Source organism: Mauremys reevesii, linkage group 10 (assembly GCF_016161935.1).
Source record: "Mauremys reevesii isolate NIE-2019 linkage group 10, ASM1616193v1, whole genome shotgun sequence".
In the NCBI taxonomy this organism is placed as follows: domain Eukaryota; kingdom Metazoa; phylum Chordata; order Testudines; family Geoemydidae; genus Mauremys; species Mauremys reevesii.
The window spans coordinates 52,918,008-52,933,642 of record NC_052632.1 but is presented as its reverse complement, the minus strand read 5'-3'; the positions used below and the strand labels follow the sequence as shown (position 1 = coordinate 52,933,642).

The window sequence follows — 15,635 nt, the reverse complement described above, 5'->3', positions numbered from 1 at the left end:
ATGTAGTAACTAAACTTTTAGTTTTTTTTGTTTTGTTTTTTATTCAGGACCTTGTTTTTGCATTTTGCATTACTCAGTGAGAAAATACACTTCTCTTTACGGTGTCACTGCTATCTCTGCTCTTTGTTTCCCCAACCTCTTTCTTCATTTCTTTCCCTCTTCCCTGTCTGTATTACCTATGTTGTTCCCTCTGCATTTCCTTCTCTGCAACAACTCCTAATTCCAACTTCCCTGTGGGCTTCACTGCCACTCTCTCCCCTCAGTCTATCTGCTAAAATGCTCAGCACTGAACTAGTCAATTTTGACACTGAAATGCCACTGGATTGCAGAGATGACACTTCAAAGAGATTAACAGGGCATCGGGGTATCCACACTTCTCATTCATGGTTTCAGGCAGCCAGCAGACTGAGACAATCACCACTGCATCAGTTATGCTAAGCTCACATTTGGAAGCTGCTCTTCACAAACATGAGAGGTAGAAACTTAAAGATTTTGGACAAACTACATATATCAAGAGGCCACAATTTTGACATCCCTGTTATTAGGTGTAATTTCCTTCTCAATGAGATTTGAAATAGTGACAGAAGTTTAGGATAAATGCATTTGAGAAGTTTAGGATGTCTGCACTCTTTCATTCTGTTTGCATTTTCTAAGCCAAATGGCAAAGTCTTCACTGTAACACTTCTCTGCCATTCTTGGATTGGCATCTTCAGCAACTTGGATACAATATTATGTTTTCGTTTTAAACACAGAAACACTAGCATTAAGTAGGAACACATTTCCCCCCCGGTATGGATGCTTATAGCCTTTATCAGACCATTTCTCAATTTCAGCCAGCTATCTTGCATTAATGCAATTGTTGGTTCTTTTGACTCGTAAGTTTTTTCTCTTCTCTTCACTTGCAACATCAGGTAGTGAACCTATGAGTTCAAACCTGCATATTCAGAGAAGTGTTTCAATCATTTCTTTAAATTGTTCATTTTGTGCTATATTTAAAGTGCTTGCAACTTAATCAAATTTCAATCTTTGACTTTCCGTTAATATTGCTGACTGTCTTTAGTGCAGATTCATCTTTGCCATTTTGAAGGTGTTAAAAATGAAAAAAACTACTCCTGAAGGAAATTTATGTTGAGAAACTGTTGGAAGACCTGTACTTAAAAACTACTGTAACCACATTTTGATGACAATGATTTTCAACTTGTCCAGTCAATCACTTGTTTCCTACTACTTCCTTCAATCTAAGTTACGTTGAGTCAGATAAATTAAGTAATTATCAAACATTAATACATGAATACTAATTACCTACCTGCAGTATTGACCAGCAGCATTCACACGGACTACATTTAAAATGAGAAGAGGAAGTTACTCACCTTGTGCAATAACTATGGTTCTTCAAGGTGTCCCCCCCTATCGGTGCTCTACTGTAGCTGTATCTGCACCCCTGATTTCAGATTTTAGGTAGCAGTGTCTGTTCAGCCTGCACACGTGCTCTCCTTCCCTTGTGCTCTGCCACTAGGCTACCTAGCGCTGTGTGGGTGAACTGCTCTCAGTTCCTTCTCTACAACAGAGCCCCCTTGTTGTAAACTCCGAAGTAGAGGGCAAGAGGACGGGTCACGGAGTACCTATAGGGGGACACATCTCCCTATGGGTGCTCCACTGTACATGACTTCACAGTAGTGTCCCCTAAGGAGGGCTGGGGCTTTGGAATGGAGTCTATTATTGATGACACCAATGAGCCGAAGTTGGCATCAGAAGCAGAGTCCGAAATAATTACAGAGTTCCGCGAAAGTATGAGCAGAGGCCCACGTTGCTGCCCTGTAGATTTCGGAGATGGAAATATCTTTAACAAATACAACAGAGGTGGAGATGGATCACGTGAAGTGTGTGCAAATTCCTGATGGAGGCAGCAGGTTACAGGCATGATAACAGTTAATACAATTTGAGACCTATTTGGAAAGCCTTTGAGCTCATATTAATGGCTCAGATGAGTACACTGTGGAGAATGCACTAAATCCAGAGTTGTAGTGCTTCCGTGAACAAGAGAGGGTGACCTGGCGACTCCCTGACAATTTATGTAAAACATGCATGCTATGTTGTCTGCCATGATTTTTGTGAAAGTATCCATGATGAATGGGAGAAAGTGTGTGCAGGAATGTGACAGCTCTTACCTCCAAAAGGTTGATGTGGAGTACAGCTTCTGTGGGAGACCATTTGCCCTGAACTCTGCAGTATCAGTAGAATCAGTATTGGTGGGTGTTGTGCAAATGGGATCCGTACACAGACCTTGGATAGGGCTTTCCACCATTCCAGGGAATGTTTGACTCTGGAGAGTATCACTAACGGCTTGTTCAGCCTGTCTTTGTTTGGCGCGTAAACAGATCTGAACCATGCCTGCAGACACCTCATGTGTAGTCGGGCATGAGATGTCACAAACGTGTATGCCGCCATGTGCCAAAGAAGCTGAGGCAATTTCTGGCTGACATTTGTTGGCTGTCTCTATGAGACTGGTCAGGGTGTCGAAACTGTGCTGCAGGAAGAATGCTCTCGCTTGCACGGTGTTGAGTTTGGCCCCTATAAATGCCAAACACTGTACTGAAGTCAAGGTCAATTTTTGGATATTGAGTTGTAGACCCAGTTGGGCAAATATGTGCATAGCCCTTTGAGTAGCTCATAGGGTGTCTTCAAAGGAACGAACCTTGTCCAGATATGGGTAAATAATACCTAATGTTCATGGATGTGCCACTACGACGGAGAGGACCTTGGAGAATACACCTGGGTGCAGAGGACTGGTCAAATGGAAGTACTCTGTACTGGTAGTGGTCCTGCCCAAAGGTAAATTGGAAGAATCTTCTATGGGACAGTAGGATTGAGATGTGAAAGTAGGAATCCTGTAGGTTGAGGGTTGAAAACCAATCTCCCTGCTCCAGAAATGGAATAGCAGCCGCTAGTGTGATCATCTTGAATCTTTTGCACCATCACACATCTGTTTAGTGCTCTTAGATCTACTATGTGTCTCCAATATTCCTTTCTCTTGGGGATCAGGAAATATCTGGAATAAAAGTCTTTGCCTCTGAAGTGTACAGAGACTGGTTCTATGGCCCCTCGGCATAGGTGGTGATCTATTTCCTAACATAGCAATCTCTCGTGAAAAGGGTCCCTGAAGAGGAATGAGGAGGAGAGAATTGAAGTGGATAGAGTAACCCTTGGAAATGATCTCCAAGACCCATTTTTTGGAAGTGATGTTTTCCCAATTCCTGAGGAAGAGAGATAGGTGACATCTGAAGGGATGTGGAAGGCCCATGTGTTGCAGATGTTGCTGCAAGGAATGGTTGTTCAGGGCCTCGACCAAGGTGTCAAACCTGGTGTACTGAGGTCAAGGGCTGGGATGTTGAGGATTGAGGGGCTGCTGGTTTCTGCTTTTGCTCTAGGTCTCTTTCGTTGTGGCTCACAGCATCACAGCGGTGGGAGAAACTGGGGTGGTCGGGATCTATGAGACGGTTATGAATTGAATTTCCTTTTCTGTCCCAGTGTGTAGGTTCCTAGAGAGCGCAGCGGGGCTCTGGAATCCTTCAAAGTATGAAGTGAGGCATCAGTCTTGACAGCGAAGAGTCTGGAGCCCTCGACAAGGAGGTCCTCAACCATCATCTGTACTCCTTTGGCAGCCCTGAGAGATGCAACTATGAAGCCCAGCTCATTACCATCACCATCGAAACTGAGCGAGACACTGTATCCGCAACATCCAGTGTGGTCTGTAGTGCCGTTCTCACTACCAGCTGGCCCTCACGTATGATGGCTTGAAACTATTCTCGTGCTTCTGGCAAGCGGTCAATAAGGCAGAGTTTTCCATAATTCATGTGGTCGTACTTCGCCATTAAGGTTTGGCAGTTTGAAATCCTGAATTACAGAATTGCTGAGGAGCATGCCTTCCTTCCAAATAAGTCTAGCCTCTTCCAGTCTCTATCATGTGGCATCGATTTAGTGTGGTGATGCTGTCCTCGTGAATTAATGGCATTCACAATAGAGTTAGGTTTGCCTCTTTTTGGGGCATGTAGTACTTCTTGTTGGCCCTTTTACATGTTGGCGCAACAGAGATTGGTGTCTGCTTGATAATCTAGGCATGATCTAAAAGTGCCTTGTTGCTTGAGAGAGCAATTCTTGAAGAGGAGGAGGTGTGCCATATGTTCAGGGGCATCACTGCCTCATTTGGAGAGGAAGAGGAGACATTTGTCATGTAGTCTCCTCTTCTAGTCTGGCCTCCTGCTCCTCCTAAGTGTCCTCCTGAGGTTCTGGGGCTCTGAATATGAGTACACTGTGGGGGTGCACCAAATCCAGAGTTTTGGTGCTTCTGTGCAAAAGAGAGGGTGACCTGGTGCCTCCCTGACAATTTACATAAAACATGCATTCTATGTGCATGACATTGCACTCCACATGTTTTATGAAAATACACTTATGAATGTGAACATGATGTAACTGGAATATGCTTCATGCAAAAGGTCTCTTGTAAGCTATCATTACAAAGCTTATAATCTACCGAATGTGTTCATCCTATTTGTTTCTATGTATTATTTCTGTGTCAGGATTTAGGAGAATAAGATATAAACTTGTATTACTGATGTAAACATATGAAGTGGAAGCCATTAAGGGTGCTTCAGAATCAATGAATTGTAAATGGCTCTGTTTACTTTCAAACCTTTCTGTGTATGTGTGGGCCAGCCCAGGAAGAATGGAGGCTGGGGTCAGACAGGACATGTGACCGTGTAACATGATGCTGGAATCCATCTTAAATCTGGTACTTTTCCATTTAGAAGCAGAGGTGGGGACCCAGAGACAAAAGATTCCTGCCTTGTGCCAAAGCCATAACTGGAGGTGGAGCCCAGGATTGGGCCCAGACTAGGAAGGAGTCTAGTCTGTGAAAGAAGCTTATTGGAACATCTCTGAGGGTAAGATATTACCTGTAATCAGTTTCTTAATGTATTAGGCTTAGATTTTGTGTTTTTTCCTTTATTTTGCTTGGTGACTTACTTTGTTCTGTCTGTTATTACCTGAAATCACTTAAATTCTACTTTTTATATTTAATAAAATCACTTTTATTTATTAATGAACCCAGAGTAAGTGATTAATACCTGGGGGAGCAGACAGCTGTGCATATTTCTCTATCTGTTTTATAGAGGGCAGACAATTTATGAGTTTTCCCTGTATAAGCTTTATAAAGAGTAAAATGGATTTATTTGGGGTTTTGATCGCATTGGGAACTAGGTGTATAGGTGTTGGCGAGGTAACCTGCTGAGCTGTTTTTGGTTAAAGTCTGCAGCTTTGGGGGCGTGGCCCAGACCCCGAGTCTGTGTTGCAGCAGGCTAGCGTGTCCAGCTCAACAAGGCAGGGTTCAGGAGACCCAAGCTGGCATGGAAAACAGGCTCAGAGGTAATTTCAGCACATCAGGTGACAATCCCAAGGTGGTCTCTGACTGAACACTTCACAATGTTGTCTGTCATGATTTTTTTTGAGAGTATGCCTGATGAATGGAAGAAAGTGGCTGCACCCAAGGGTAGCCATACCAGGAGGTCTGGGGATCAGAAAGTGGGCTGGGAGAGTCTCAGTTGTAATGATGGGGCATGGTGAGAGACCAGAGGGAGGTTGTCATCTTGGTCACTGACTCCTTGCTGGCATAGGGTGGGGCTGATAGGGAAGCTAGAGGTAAACGCCCCGGTGCCATTGATGATTCTGTGGACTGGAACATGCTTGGTACTGGCGGAAACTACACCATCCAGAATCTTGGGCTAAGTGAGTGAAAAAACTTTAGTAATTAGCAGTATTAATATTTGAATTTCAATCCCCTATCAATGCAAATTGACATGCATAGGCTTGCTATAGAAAGAAGAATTCAGGCTTTAAATAGTGTCTTTCAAAATGCAGATATTTTAAGGTAGCTTGAATTTAGAAATTCAGCGAAAGGGCTGTAAAGCAAACCAGGCAGCCATTATGCAATCCAAAATAGCTGACAGACATCCTTGGGTTTTAGAAAGCATTTTAAAAGAAAGTAGGAACGTTGTCTGTGACATGGAAGTTTTTACTACTCTATTTAAAAAGCACCACGGAATTTTTACTTTTATCTGGAAAGAAGCCAGAAATTTAGCTGATGGGAACCTTGGTTTAAAAACTCAACTGAAAGACAAAAATTTTTTTTTCTTCTAGTTCTGAATTGCATTATCAGTATTGGGTATGAGCTCTAACTGAGATTAGCAACGTGGACAACCTTCTGATCTGGGGACAAATATTGTATGTGAAGGTTAACTTACCTCTGTTGTTTCACTAGCTGCTGTACTTTCCTCCTTCTTCCTCTCCTCCTCTTCCTGTTCCAGCTCCTTAATGCTCTCTTCCAGCACATTTGGCCAGAAATCACCTTCAAAGTAAGGCAGCTCCTTGGCACTTGTCAGCCTGTCCTCAGTTGCTTGTTTGAAGATATCCTGTTAAATGTGTCACATAATGGTAAGATTGAATGAAGTACCAAAAAAAAAAAAAAAAAGCCTGAAGTCAATAGCAGAACCGGAGGCATACCTGCTGCACTCACATGGCTTAAAGCTTTTTTAGTACACAGTAGGACACTTGGAAAGGAACTGGTTCTACATGGAGGAGTTTACAGTATATTCTAAAACACTGTCACAAATACAACTGCACAGCTAATGATTATAAAGTTACTAGCAATATATACATATGTTTAGTTATTTCAAAACAAAGTATGTGTGTGATCAGAAAAGAACAGATTCTCTAGCAGCCTTCTCCTTTGTAACCCTCAGTGGAATACAATAGGGACCATTACTCAAAGAAGAGAATTCTCTCTCAAAGTAGAGATTTTTGAAAGAAAAAAACCTGGCTATTAGGCTAAACGTTAGTCACATGTCCTACACCCCTAGGAAAGAACACCTCCTGTACAAATTTACAAGTGGCACAGCTTTTCCGTTACAAGATAAGCAATGAATGTGACAAGGGCATCATGGAGCCTTTCATTTACTACCCAGCTAAGTTAGCTAATTAAGAGTGAACAGCATAACTTTCCTTAGCATTAGACTAATAAACTCAGTGAGAAAACTCCTTTCAAATGTATTGTGCACCTTCAGCCTGAGATTTTCAATGGGTCATAACTTAGTCAAATCAAAACCAATTTTTGCCACCATCTTCCATAGCAATTTTCCTTGACAAAGGCTATTTCCATGCCAAAACTCATCTTTCAACTCCAGGCATCTCAGGACCACTCCTGTTCAAATAGGCTTGATTAAAATATATATCTATATACTGTATAGCTATATATCTAGATATTTATATTTGTTTATTTATCTCCCACTCTCTAGCCAAACCTGGCTGAATTAGTTTTGCTCAAATGTTCACAAAAAATTTCCATTAAGGCAGAGACCAAGACTAAAAGGCTGTTGCCTCAGAGGTGAAAGTTGCAGAAAACTGTAAGCAAGGGAAGATAATGGCTAAAAATGTAAATGTTTATAAAACATTAACCAGAAGTGTCACTGTCTCTTCCCTTGTATTGAAGAAGTGTAGTAAGTAGCCTAGATATAATGAACAATGTAAAATCAATCCAGCCAGTAAAAGGTATACAAACCTTGTAGTCATGAATGATCCTCTCAGCAAATGCCTTGTCCAACATCTTCTTATACCATTCTTGCAGGCGTTTGGGTTTTGGTATTTTCTGATCAGGGGGGTGGCAATGGAAAATATAGTCATCTCCTTCACTTGGGGGACAGGCCCAAATGTGACCTGTCACATACCTGCAGGTTACATGCAAAAACCAACAACACCTCAATTAACACTCATTTGGCATTTTAATTAAATTCCTTTGCCTTTTCTATACATAAACCCAACCCCATTTAGAAATGGAATCAGACTTCTCACTTCCTTATAAAGATGTTGGGGAGTTTTATGGCAGTAATAGCTTGTGTCTATACAAGGGCCCATGGTCTAATCATGGAACTTAGGCTTTGCCTGGGCTATTTAGTACCCACCTCTCTCACCAGTTTAGTGGGTAAGAGGGAGAGAGAGTCTCTCAGTCTAAAAAGGGAAAGAGAAATTTAGGAAAAACGTTACCGGTATGGGGAAAAAAACACTATACGCTCACTGGTGCAGAAATCCAAACCCTAATCTCCACTGCGGGAGAAGAGGTGTCTGTTTCATAAGACTCTTGAGAAGATGGTGGAAGGAAGGTAAGAGATTGTCTTAAACAAATCAAAATAAGAGAGAAGTCTACTCTTTAATTAAAGTTACACAGAATAACCATACTGTTCACATGACATTGAATTACAGCAAAGAATTCAGACAACTTTTGCTCACCCAAGTTTCTTCACATACTCCAGATATCCAATAAGGATTTCATGATATACGGCAGTTCGGAGGCAGCGGGGTCGGAAGAAATGAATACTATCTAGATACGATATGTACACACGCCTGTGAGGATCAGGGAGAAAACAAAAAAAGTTATTCAAATACAAACCACATTAGATTTCATAGGCTGGTGTTCAGCTTTTACAACAGCCACTGACTTGGTTGCTTTGGGCAGGGACCTGGAAAATAAAGACTGCAGCTGATTTCAAAGAGGAGGAGCACTTTTCACGGACCAAAGAGACACGTCAAAGTACATGATGTAAAGCTGCTGAAATAAAAGTGAAATATTGCTAGTGTTTCACCTTTTGGACAACAGGCAAAGATATTGAGAAATCAGGGAAAATGCTAGCATACAGAAGTAGACAGACATAGAAGTAGACAGATTTGAATTTTATGTACTTCCTAACATTTTGACTGTCAATTTTTTTTTTTGGATGTGGAAAAGTCTTCACCACACTTAACTTTATAGTAAGACTGTGTGTGCCATGAATATTTCAGTATGTGGAAGTATGTGTAGCTAGCCTGTATTTAAAATATTAAAAGGCTCCATGTGCACCAGTCACTGCTGTAGAAATGAAAAAGTACCTGGTATTTGGAGGTGGGCAGTCAGAGCCATACTCCTGTACATGCATGCCAAAGAAGCACACATCCACTCCATCTATCTCCTCGAAAGCAAACAGAGCTTTGGTTCGGTAAGGGAAGGACTCTGACATTTCACCAGAATCCACAAACCTGCAAGAAAGGAAGAAATCTATCAATGGATGCTAAAATTCTATCAAAAAGGAAGCAGATCTTTACAACATTATTTAATTCTTCAGAAATATTTAAGTACCAGTTCTGGCAGAATACAGAATCATATTAAAATGGTATCATGGCAATGCAAGGTCAGTTTCCATAAAGCCTTGAGACAAAAGTTTTTCCATACAATTAACTTATGATTGAACGTGCAAACACAAAGTACAAGATTGTCCAAAGAAACTGCCAGCCTCTAAATAAATGGTACATTAGTTATAACGCGTTGAAGTTACTAAGTGAAATGCAGTCAACACTTTGCCATCTGTGGAGTAAAACTAAGTACTTTTATGGATAAAGCCTTTCAAAAACCATCCCATTTATCAATCAGCCCATTTACTATAAAAGCATTTCCAGAAGCCAATGTATACAGAAAGGCAACATAGTTAATGAAATGTTACTAGAGTAGAACTTTATTAATCTGCACTGTACTAAATTATGCGTCCTACAATCTGCACAAAACCTGTGCAAAAACAATGTTGCATAATCTAAGATTGCATTATTTTTATAAACTATACTACAGAATATATCAGTGTCATAAGTAAGTTAAAAGTTAAAATACAACTCCCAAAATAAATTAACAAAATACATTTTATGGTGTATTGTCTTCATTATGTTTGTTCACTGGCTTGTCAATTACCAAACTTTGATAATTTATGAAGTGTCTCCAAATCAGTGCAAACTAGTGAGGTTCTACTATACCTAGGTAGGCAAAAAGTTACACAAGATATATACTTCAAAATGCTACCATTAAAAAAAAAAAAAAAAAAAAAGGACTGACCTGGATTTCATTCCTGGTTTTACTTCTACTGTCTTATCTGAACTTGCTACCACTCTGACAAAGACTTCCCCAGCTTCAGGATGATTCTGTCGCCGCAAAAACTTGTTTACTCTATCTTCCAAATGATTTCCTAAACGGGTAGTTTGAAGCCCTAAGGGGGAAAAATATCAAAGACCAAGTAAGTAGTGATAAAAAGTCTGGGGAAACTGAAACATAGCTTAGATTGAATCACAGTGTCAGAGAGATCTTTCTGACTCACTGCTCCTAGAATGATGCTTTCAGTTTTCTTTACTATTGCATGAGAATTAGTTACCTTCTACAGCCAAAATAAAAAGTCACCTTCTTAGCAAAAGTTAAATTTACACAACTCTTATAGGCAGGCTAACCACACCACAGTGGAAAAAACACTTTGTAAATGCACTAATAAAGGAGGCTTTCATGGTAATTAAAATTTTGTATGAGATTTTTTAAATACTGCAAAACTTTTCTTGTAAGAAAAACACTCATCTGGCAGTTTGAAAGATTATATCAGTTTATAAATCTGGCTCCCAGTCACACCTTTTCAAGCAAAGCAAGTCAACAGAAATGAAAAGCCTCCTGACTTCAAAGGAGCTTTCACTGTTTTAAAAACAGATGTTTTAGTCTGAGTAATCTACATAATTATAAAAGTGTACCTACTGAGTTTTAATAGTTATTTGCCCTGGCAAAGAAACCCCTAAAGGTTCAAGTCCACATACTGTATATCCCTGCTCCACTAATTCAGGTTTTTTTTTTAACATTTAAAAACTATTCATAAAAAAAGTACACTACAGACAAAAAGATACAATTTTTAATAAATTCAAAATATAAAGTCTCTCAAAACGTTACTTTTAAAGAAAGTCATTTAAATTGTGAAATTGTGAAAATGAGAGTACCTTATGTTGTAGGGCTTATTGCTACTGCTTTTTAAAATCATTTATACAATTTTACATACATTTTGCCAAGTAGTAAGTTGTATTTAATTATTCTAGTCTTATCAGCATATTTCCTCCCTACCTAAAATCAAAGTGGTGGCATAATTCACTTATGCATTCTCATGGTCACCCATTTTACCCTGCTACATTTAATTCACAGTCCTCCGCAGCTACTATTCATCAGTTGTAGGGCTATGTGATTTGTCACAGAGGTCACAGAAATGTGAATTTGAATAAAAAGTCAGTGAAATCTTGGAAAAATGGCCGTAAAAACACATTTGATTAGGCCCCCAGAACAAATGGTGTTGTGACCTGACAAGGTTACAGTGCTACTCATGTTTGGCCTGTCCACCCCTCCATCTCCTATGGGTAGACAAGCCAAATCTGAGTGGTGCTGCAACCCCATATGCCAGTTTGCAATGCCTGGAGCTGGGCCCAACTCTGTGGGACAGGAGTCTGTGGGGTGAGTGCAGGGTGGGCTTACTCTCCAATCTCCCCCAACTCCATCCCCCGCAGTTAACTACATTAACTGGTGACTTATCTTCTTCTCCCCCCTCACCTCTGCAATGAAATTTACTAAAAATTTCTTCCATGCCAAAATTATAACTGTAATCTGTTGCCATCTAGCCAGGAGGCAAGACTGTTGTCTCTTATAACTGACCATCTGGGATATTCACATTGTAGTGGAACTCAATATCCACCTGAAGATTACTTTAAAACCAAGAATGCACTGACAGTTATAATGATGCAAAAGACGACACCATTCCTACCTACAGAGCTTACATTCTAAGATTTTATTTCATATGAAAATATATAAAATATATAAAAATATGGATATAAAAATTAACCATAAGCATACCACTTCCATAACACCTCGATAGTCTAACTCCACAATCTAGTGAGATTCTGTGGTTAGGACATTAGCACAGCACACACTGGAGACTGCGTGCTGACTGCAGAGGAACTCGATAAAAGGAAAACTGTATCATTTCCACTTTTATACTAATAAGCTGAACGATGATGTGGGACATTCCGCACATCATATTACAGTGGATTGGACTCTGACATTTACACCTGCAGATCATCTTTAAAAGTGGTATTTCATTTTGGCAATGTTCATATCTTAAGAACATAGAAAAAAGGTGCACAGTTCCATTATATGAAACTAATTAATTGCATCCAGCATATTTTTAGCTAGCAGTTGTAATTAATTCTACTAATTATTTTGTCCTCATTTTAACATCTTTCAATGGGTAATTCTACCAAGTGATTCCCACTTCCCTTCAAGGTAATTTCATCACTCTGTGCTATTACACAGTAAGGCACGGAAATTAAGGAGAAGGCCAAATTAACAGATGTATAGAGCAAGAATATAACTATGTTTGCAAGAGATTACCAACATCCATGCCAACCCAAGCATTGCTATGTTTCTTTACAATGTTATCAATCCTTTGTTTACCCTAAAATATAATCCTTAACAGCCATGCATTTTGACTGCTCTAAAACTGTTAATATTCTGTTAACAGGCTACTGTATTTTAGCTCTCAGCTACAGTTCATAGTTATTATAAAAAGCTATTGAGGAGTTTTTAAAACTTATTTTTCAAGACAATCCTTAGTAAAGCTTGAAAAACATACCCGGCTCCTACTACCTTGAGAGCTTGGGGTACCTTTGGGCTAAGTTCCCTCTCAGTCGCATGGCCACGCAGCAGGTTATCACAGGCCACTCAGGCGGGGGGAGGTGCCCCTTCCCCAGCCCATCCGGAGCTGCTAGGCCTGGGTCACATACAGCGGAGAGGAATTAAAACGCCGAGCCAAACAGGGGCGTCCCCTGCCCTCTGTGCTGCAGCCAACTCAACTGGTGAGTTTAATGAGCGACTAAGTTAGCGGGAGAGGTGCCCGAGCCTCCACCCTGCGACCTGCTCCGCCCCACAGGATGGAGTGCCACGCTGCCCCAGACTCCCCACAGCCGCTGTCCCCAAACTCATCCAGCCTTGCAAGCCAGCGGGCTTGGGGAGGCGAAGGCTGATACCCGCATGGCCTGTGGGGCATGTGTCTCCATGTGTGGAGCTTGGCTGGGGGCAAAATTACAGTGGTTGATGCAGCCGAGGGTGGTTTTACCCCTCCTGGGGGGGGGGCTGGGGAGCTCAAACCCAACCATGAGTGCCTCCTCCATGAGTGCGGGAGGCAAAGCCCTTCCCATGCAAAGTTGCCCACTTTGCCAGCAGTCCATGAAGCTTCTTGCTTGTGTTATACCTTTTTTCCTCCATAGCTTCGTTCCGTTTTAATTTGGTTTCCTATGACAGATCATGATTTATTTTTTCCAAGATGATTTTGGTGTCTGCCTCCTCTTTTCTCTCTCTTCCGCCAGCCTCCTGACGCCCTGATCAACCCTACACTGTGTTCTCTACCAGTCTCCCCTATATTTTGTCTGTCTAGGTTCTTATGTGGACACCATCACCATAGTATCAGAGTGCTTTTTCTGGGTATAAGCAACAATGATTATTTTAGTTTCTTCCCTGCTGGGAAGAAACATGTTTGGTTTGGGCTTTTCAAACATAAGTATGAAAGTAAGGGTAGTATTGTAGAGAAGACTGGGTAAAGATTAGTTTTACATTTAGATTCATAGATTCCGAAGCCCCAAGGTACCACTGCGATCATTCTAGTCTGACTTCCTTTCTAAGAGCCATAGAACTTCCCCAAAATAATTCTGAAAGCAGATCTTTTAGAAAAACATCCAATCTTGTTTTAAACATGGTCAAGGATGGAGAATCCACCACAACCCTTGGAAAGCTATTTCAATGGTTAATGACTCTCACTGTTAAAAATTTATGCCTTATTTCCAGTCTTAATTTGTCTAGCTCTGAATACTCCTCCTCCCACTTCTTTGCCCCAAATCTCTCTCTCTCTCTCTGCAAATATTCCTATCTAATCTATTTCACCAATTTCGGTCTCCCCTCACACACAGGGATAGGTACATCTAAACAGACACTTAGGCCTGGTCTACACTACGCGTTTAAACAGATTTTAGGAGCGTTAAACCGATTTAACGCCGCACCCGTCAACACTAAGAGGCCCTTTATATCAATATAAAGGACTCTTTAAACCGGTTTCTGTACTCCTCCCTAACGAGAGGAGTAGCACTAATACGGTATTACCATATTGGATTAGGGTTAGTGTGGCCGCAAATCGACGGTATTGGCCTCCGGGCAGTATCCCACAGTGCACCACTGTGACTGCTCTGGACAGCGATCTGAACTCGGATGGAGTGGCCAGGTAGACAGGAAAAGCCTAAACTTTTGAATATCATTTCCTGTTTGCCCAGCGTGGAGCTCCGATCAGCACGGGTGGCGATGCAGTCCCAAATCCAAAGCCAAAAAGAGCTCCAGCATGGACCGTACGGATGTGATCGCTGTATGGGCAGACAAATCTGTTCTATCAGAGATCCGTTACAGAAGACGAAATTCCAAAGCATTTTAAAAAAATCTCCCGACAGAGGCCACAGCAGGGACTCAGCACACTGCTGTGTGACAAGCGTAACGGAAAGCCCTGCGTGACAAGCGTAACGGAAAACCAAAAGAATCAAATGGACGCTCATGGAGGGAGGGAGGGGGGACTGAGGACTTAAGCTATCCCAGAGTTCCTGCAGTCTCCAAAAAGTATTTGCATTCTTGGCTGAGCTCTCAATGCCTGTAGGGTCAAACACATTGTCCGGGGTGGTTCAGGGCATAGCTCGTCAATTTACGCCCCCCACCCACAGAAGTAAAAGGAAAAAAATCATCTCGACTTTTTAAAATGTCACCCTATGTGTACTGAATGCTGCTGGTAGACGCGATGCTGCGGCAGTGACCTGCAGCATCCTCTTTCCCGCTCCCTGGTGGCAGATGGTACAATATGACTGATATCCATCATCATCATCAGCCTTGTGGCAGATGGTACAGTGCAGTAGGACTGGTATCCGTCCTCATTATCAGTCCGTGAGTGCTCCTGGCTGGCCTCCGTTGAGGTCGGCCGGGGGCGCCTGGGTTAAAAACTCCTGGTCATTCCCAGTAGATGGTACAGAATGGCTGGTAACCATCTTCATCATAGCAACAGGGGGCTGAGCTCCATCAGCTCCCGCCCTTCATGTGTAAAGAAAAGATTCTGTACTGCCTGGACTATCATAGCAGCAGGATGCTGGCTCCTCTCCCCCACACTGCTTAATGTCCTGTCTGGACTATCATAGCAGCTGGAGGCTGCCTTCCCCTCATTTTATCTCACTAACAAGTCACTGTTTCTTATTCCTGCATTCTTTATTACTTCATCACACAAATGGGGGGACACTGCAACGGTAGCCCAGGAAGGCTGGGGGAGGAGGGAAGCAACAGGTGGTGTTGTTGCAGGGGCACCCCCCGTGAATGGCATGCAGCTCATCATTTCTGCGGGATCTGACACGGAGCAGCTGTGCTCTCTGGTTCCCTGATACACTGGTTCTCTAGTACACTTGCCCCATATTCTAGGCAGGACTGATTCTATTTTTAAATACCATAAAGGAGGGATTGACTCGGGGAGTCATTCCCATTTTTGTCTTTTGCGCCCCCGGCCGACCTCAGCCCATGACAGCAGCAGACAGTACAGTATAGAAGGACTGGTAACCGTCATCTCATTGCCAATTTACAATAGCAGCAGATGGTACAGAACGGCTGATAACCATCTCTGCTATCATGCAAAAGCAAATGAATGCTG

The 15,635-nt window shown here is 41.8% G+C and overlaps 1 protein-coding gene across 3 annotated transcripts in view; it reads right to left on the bottom strand.

Moving 5' to 3' along the window:
* LOC120373929 (CREB binding protein) overlaps positions 1-15,635 on the bottom strand; it is a 187,311-nt gene that overhangs the window by 10,060 nt on the left and 161,616 nt on the right. For all 3 annotated transcript variants that reach the window (XM_039493001.1, XM_039493002.1, XM_039493003.1), the window contains exons 24-28: positions 9,959-10,109; positions 8,971-9,117; positions 8,335-8,448; positions 7,610-7,775; positions 6,297-6,464 (exon numbers count right to left, since the gene is read on the bottom strand). In XM_039493001.1, the coding sequence (XP_039348935.1) occupies positions 6,297-6,464; positions 7,610-7,775; positions 8,335-8,448; positions 8,971-9,117; positions 9,959-10,109 (746 nt within the window). The remainder of the gene's footprint in view (positions 1-6,296; positions 6,465-7,609; positions 7,776-8,334; positions 8,449-8,970; positions 9,118-9,958; positions 10,110-15,635) is intronic.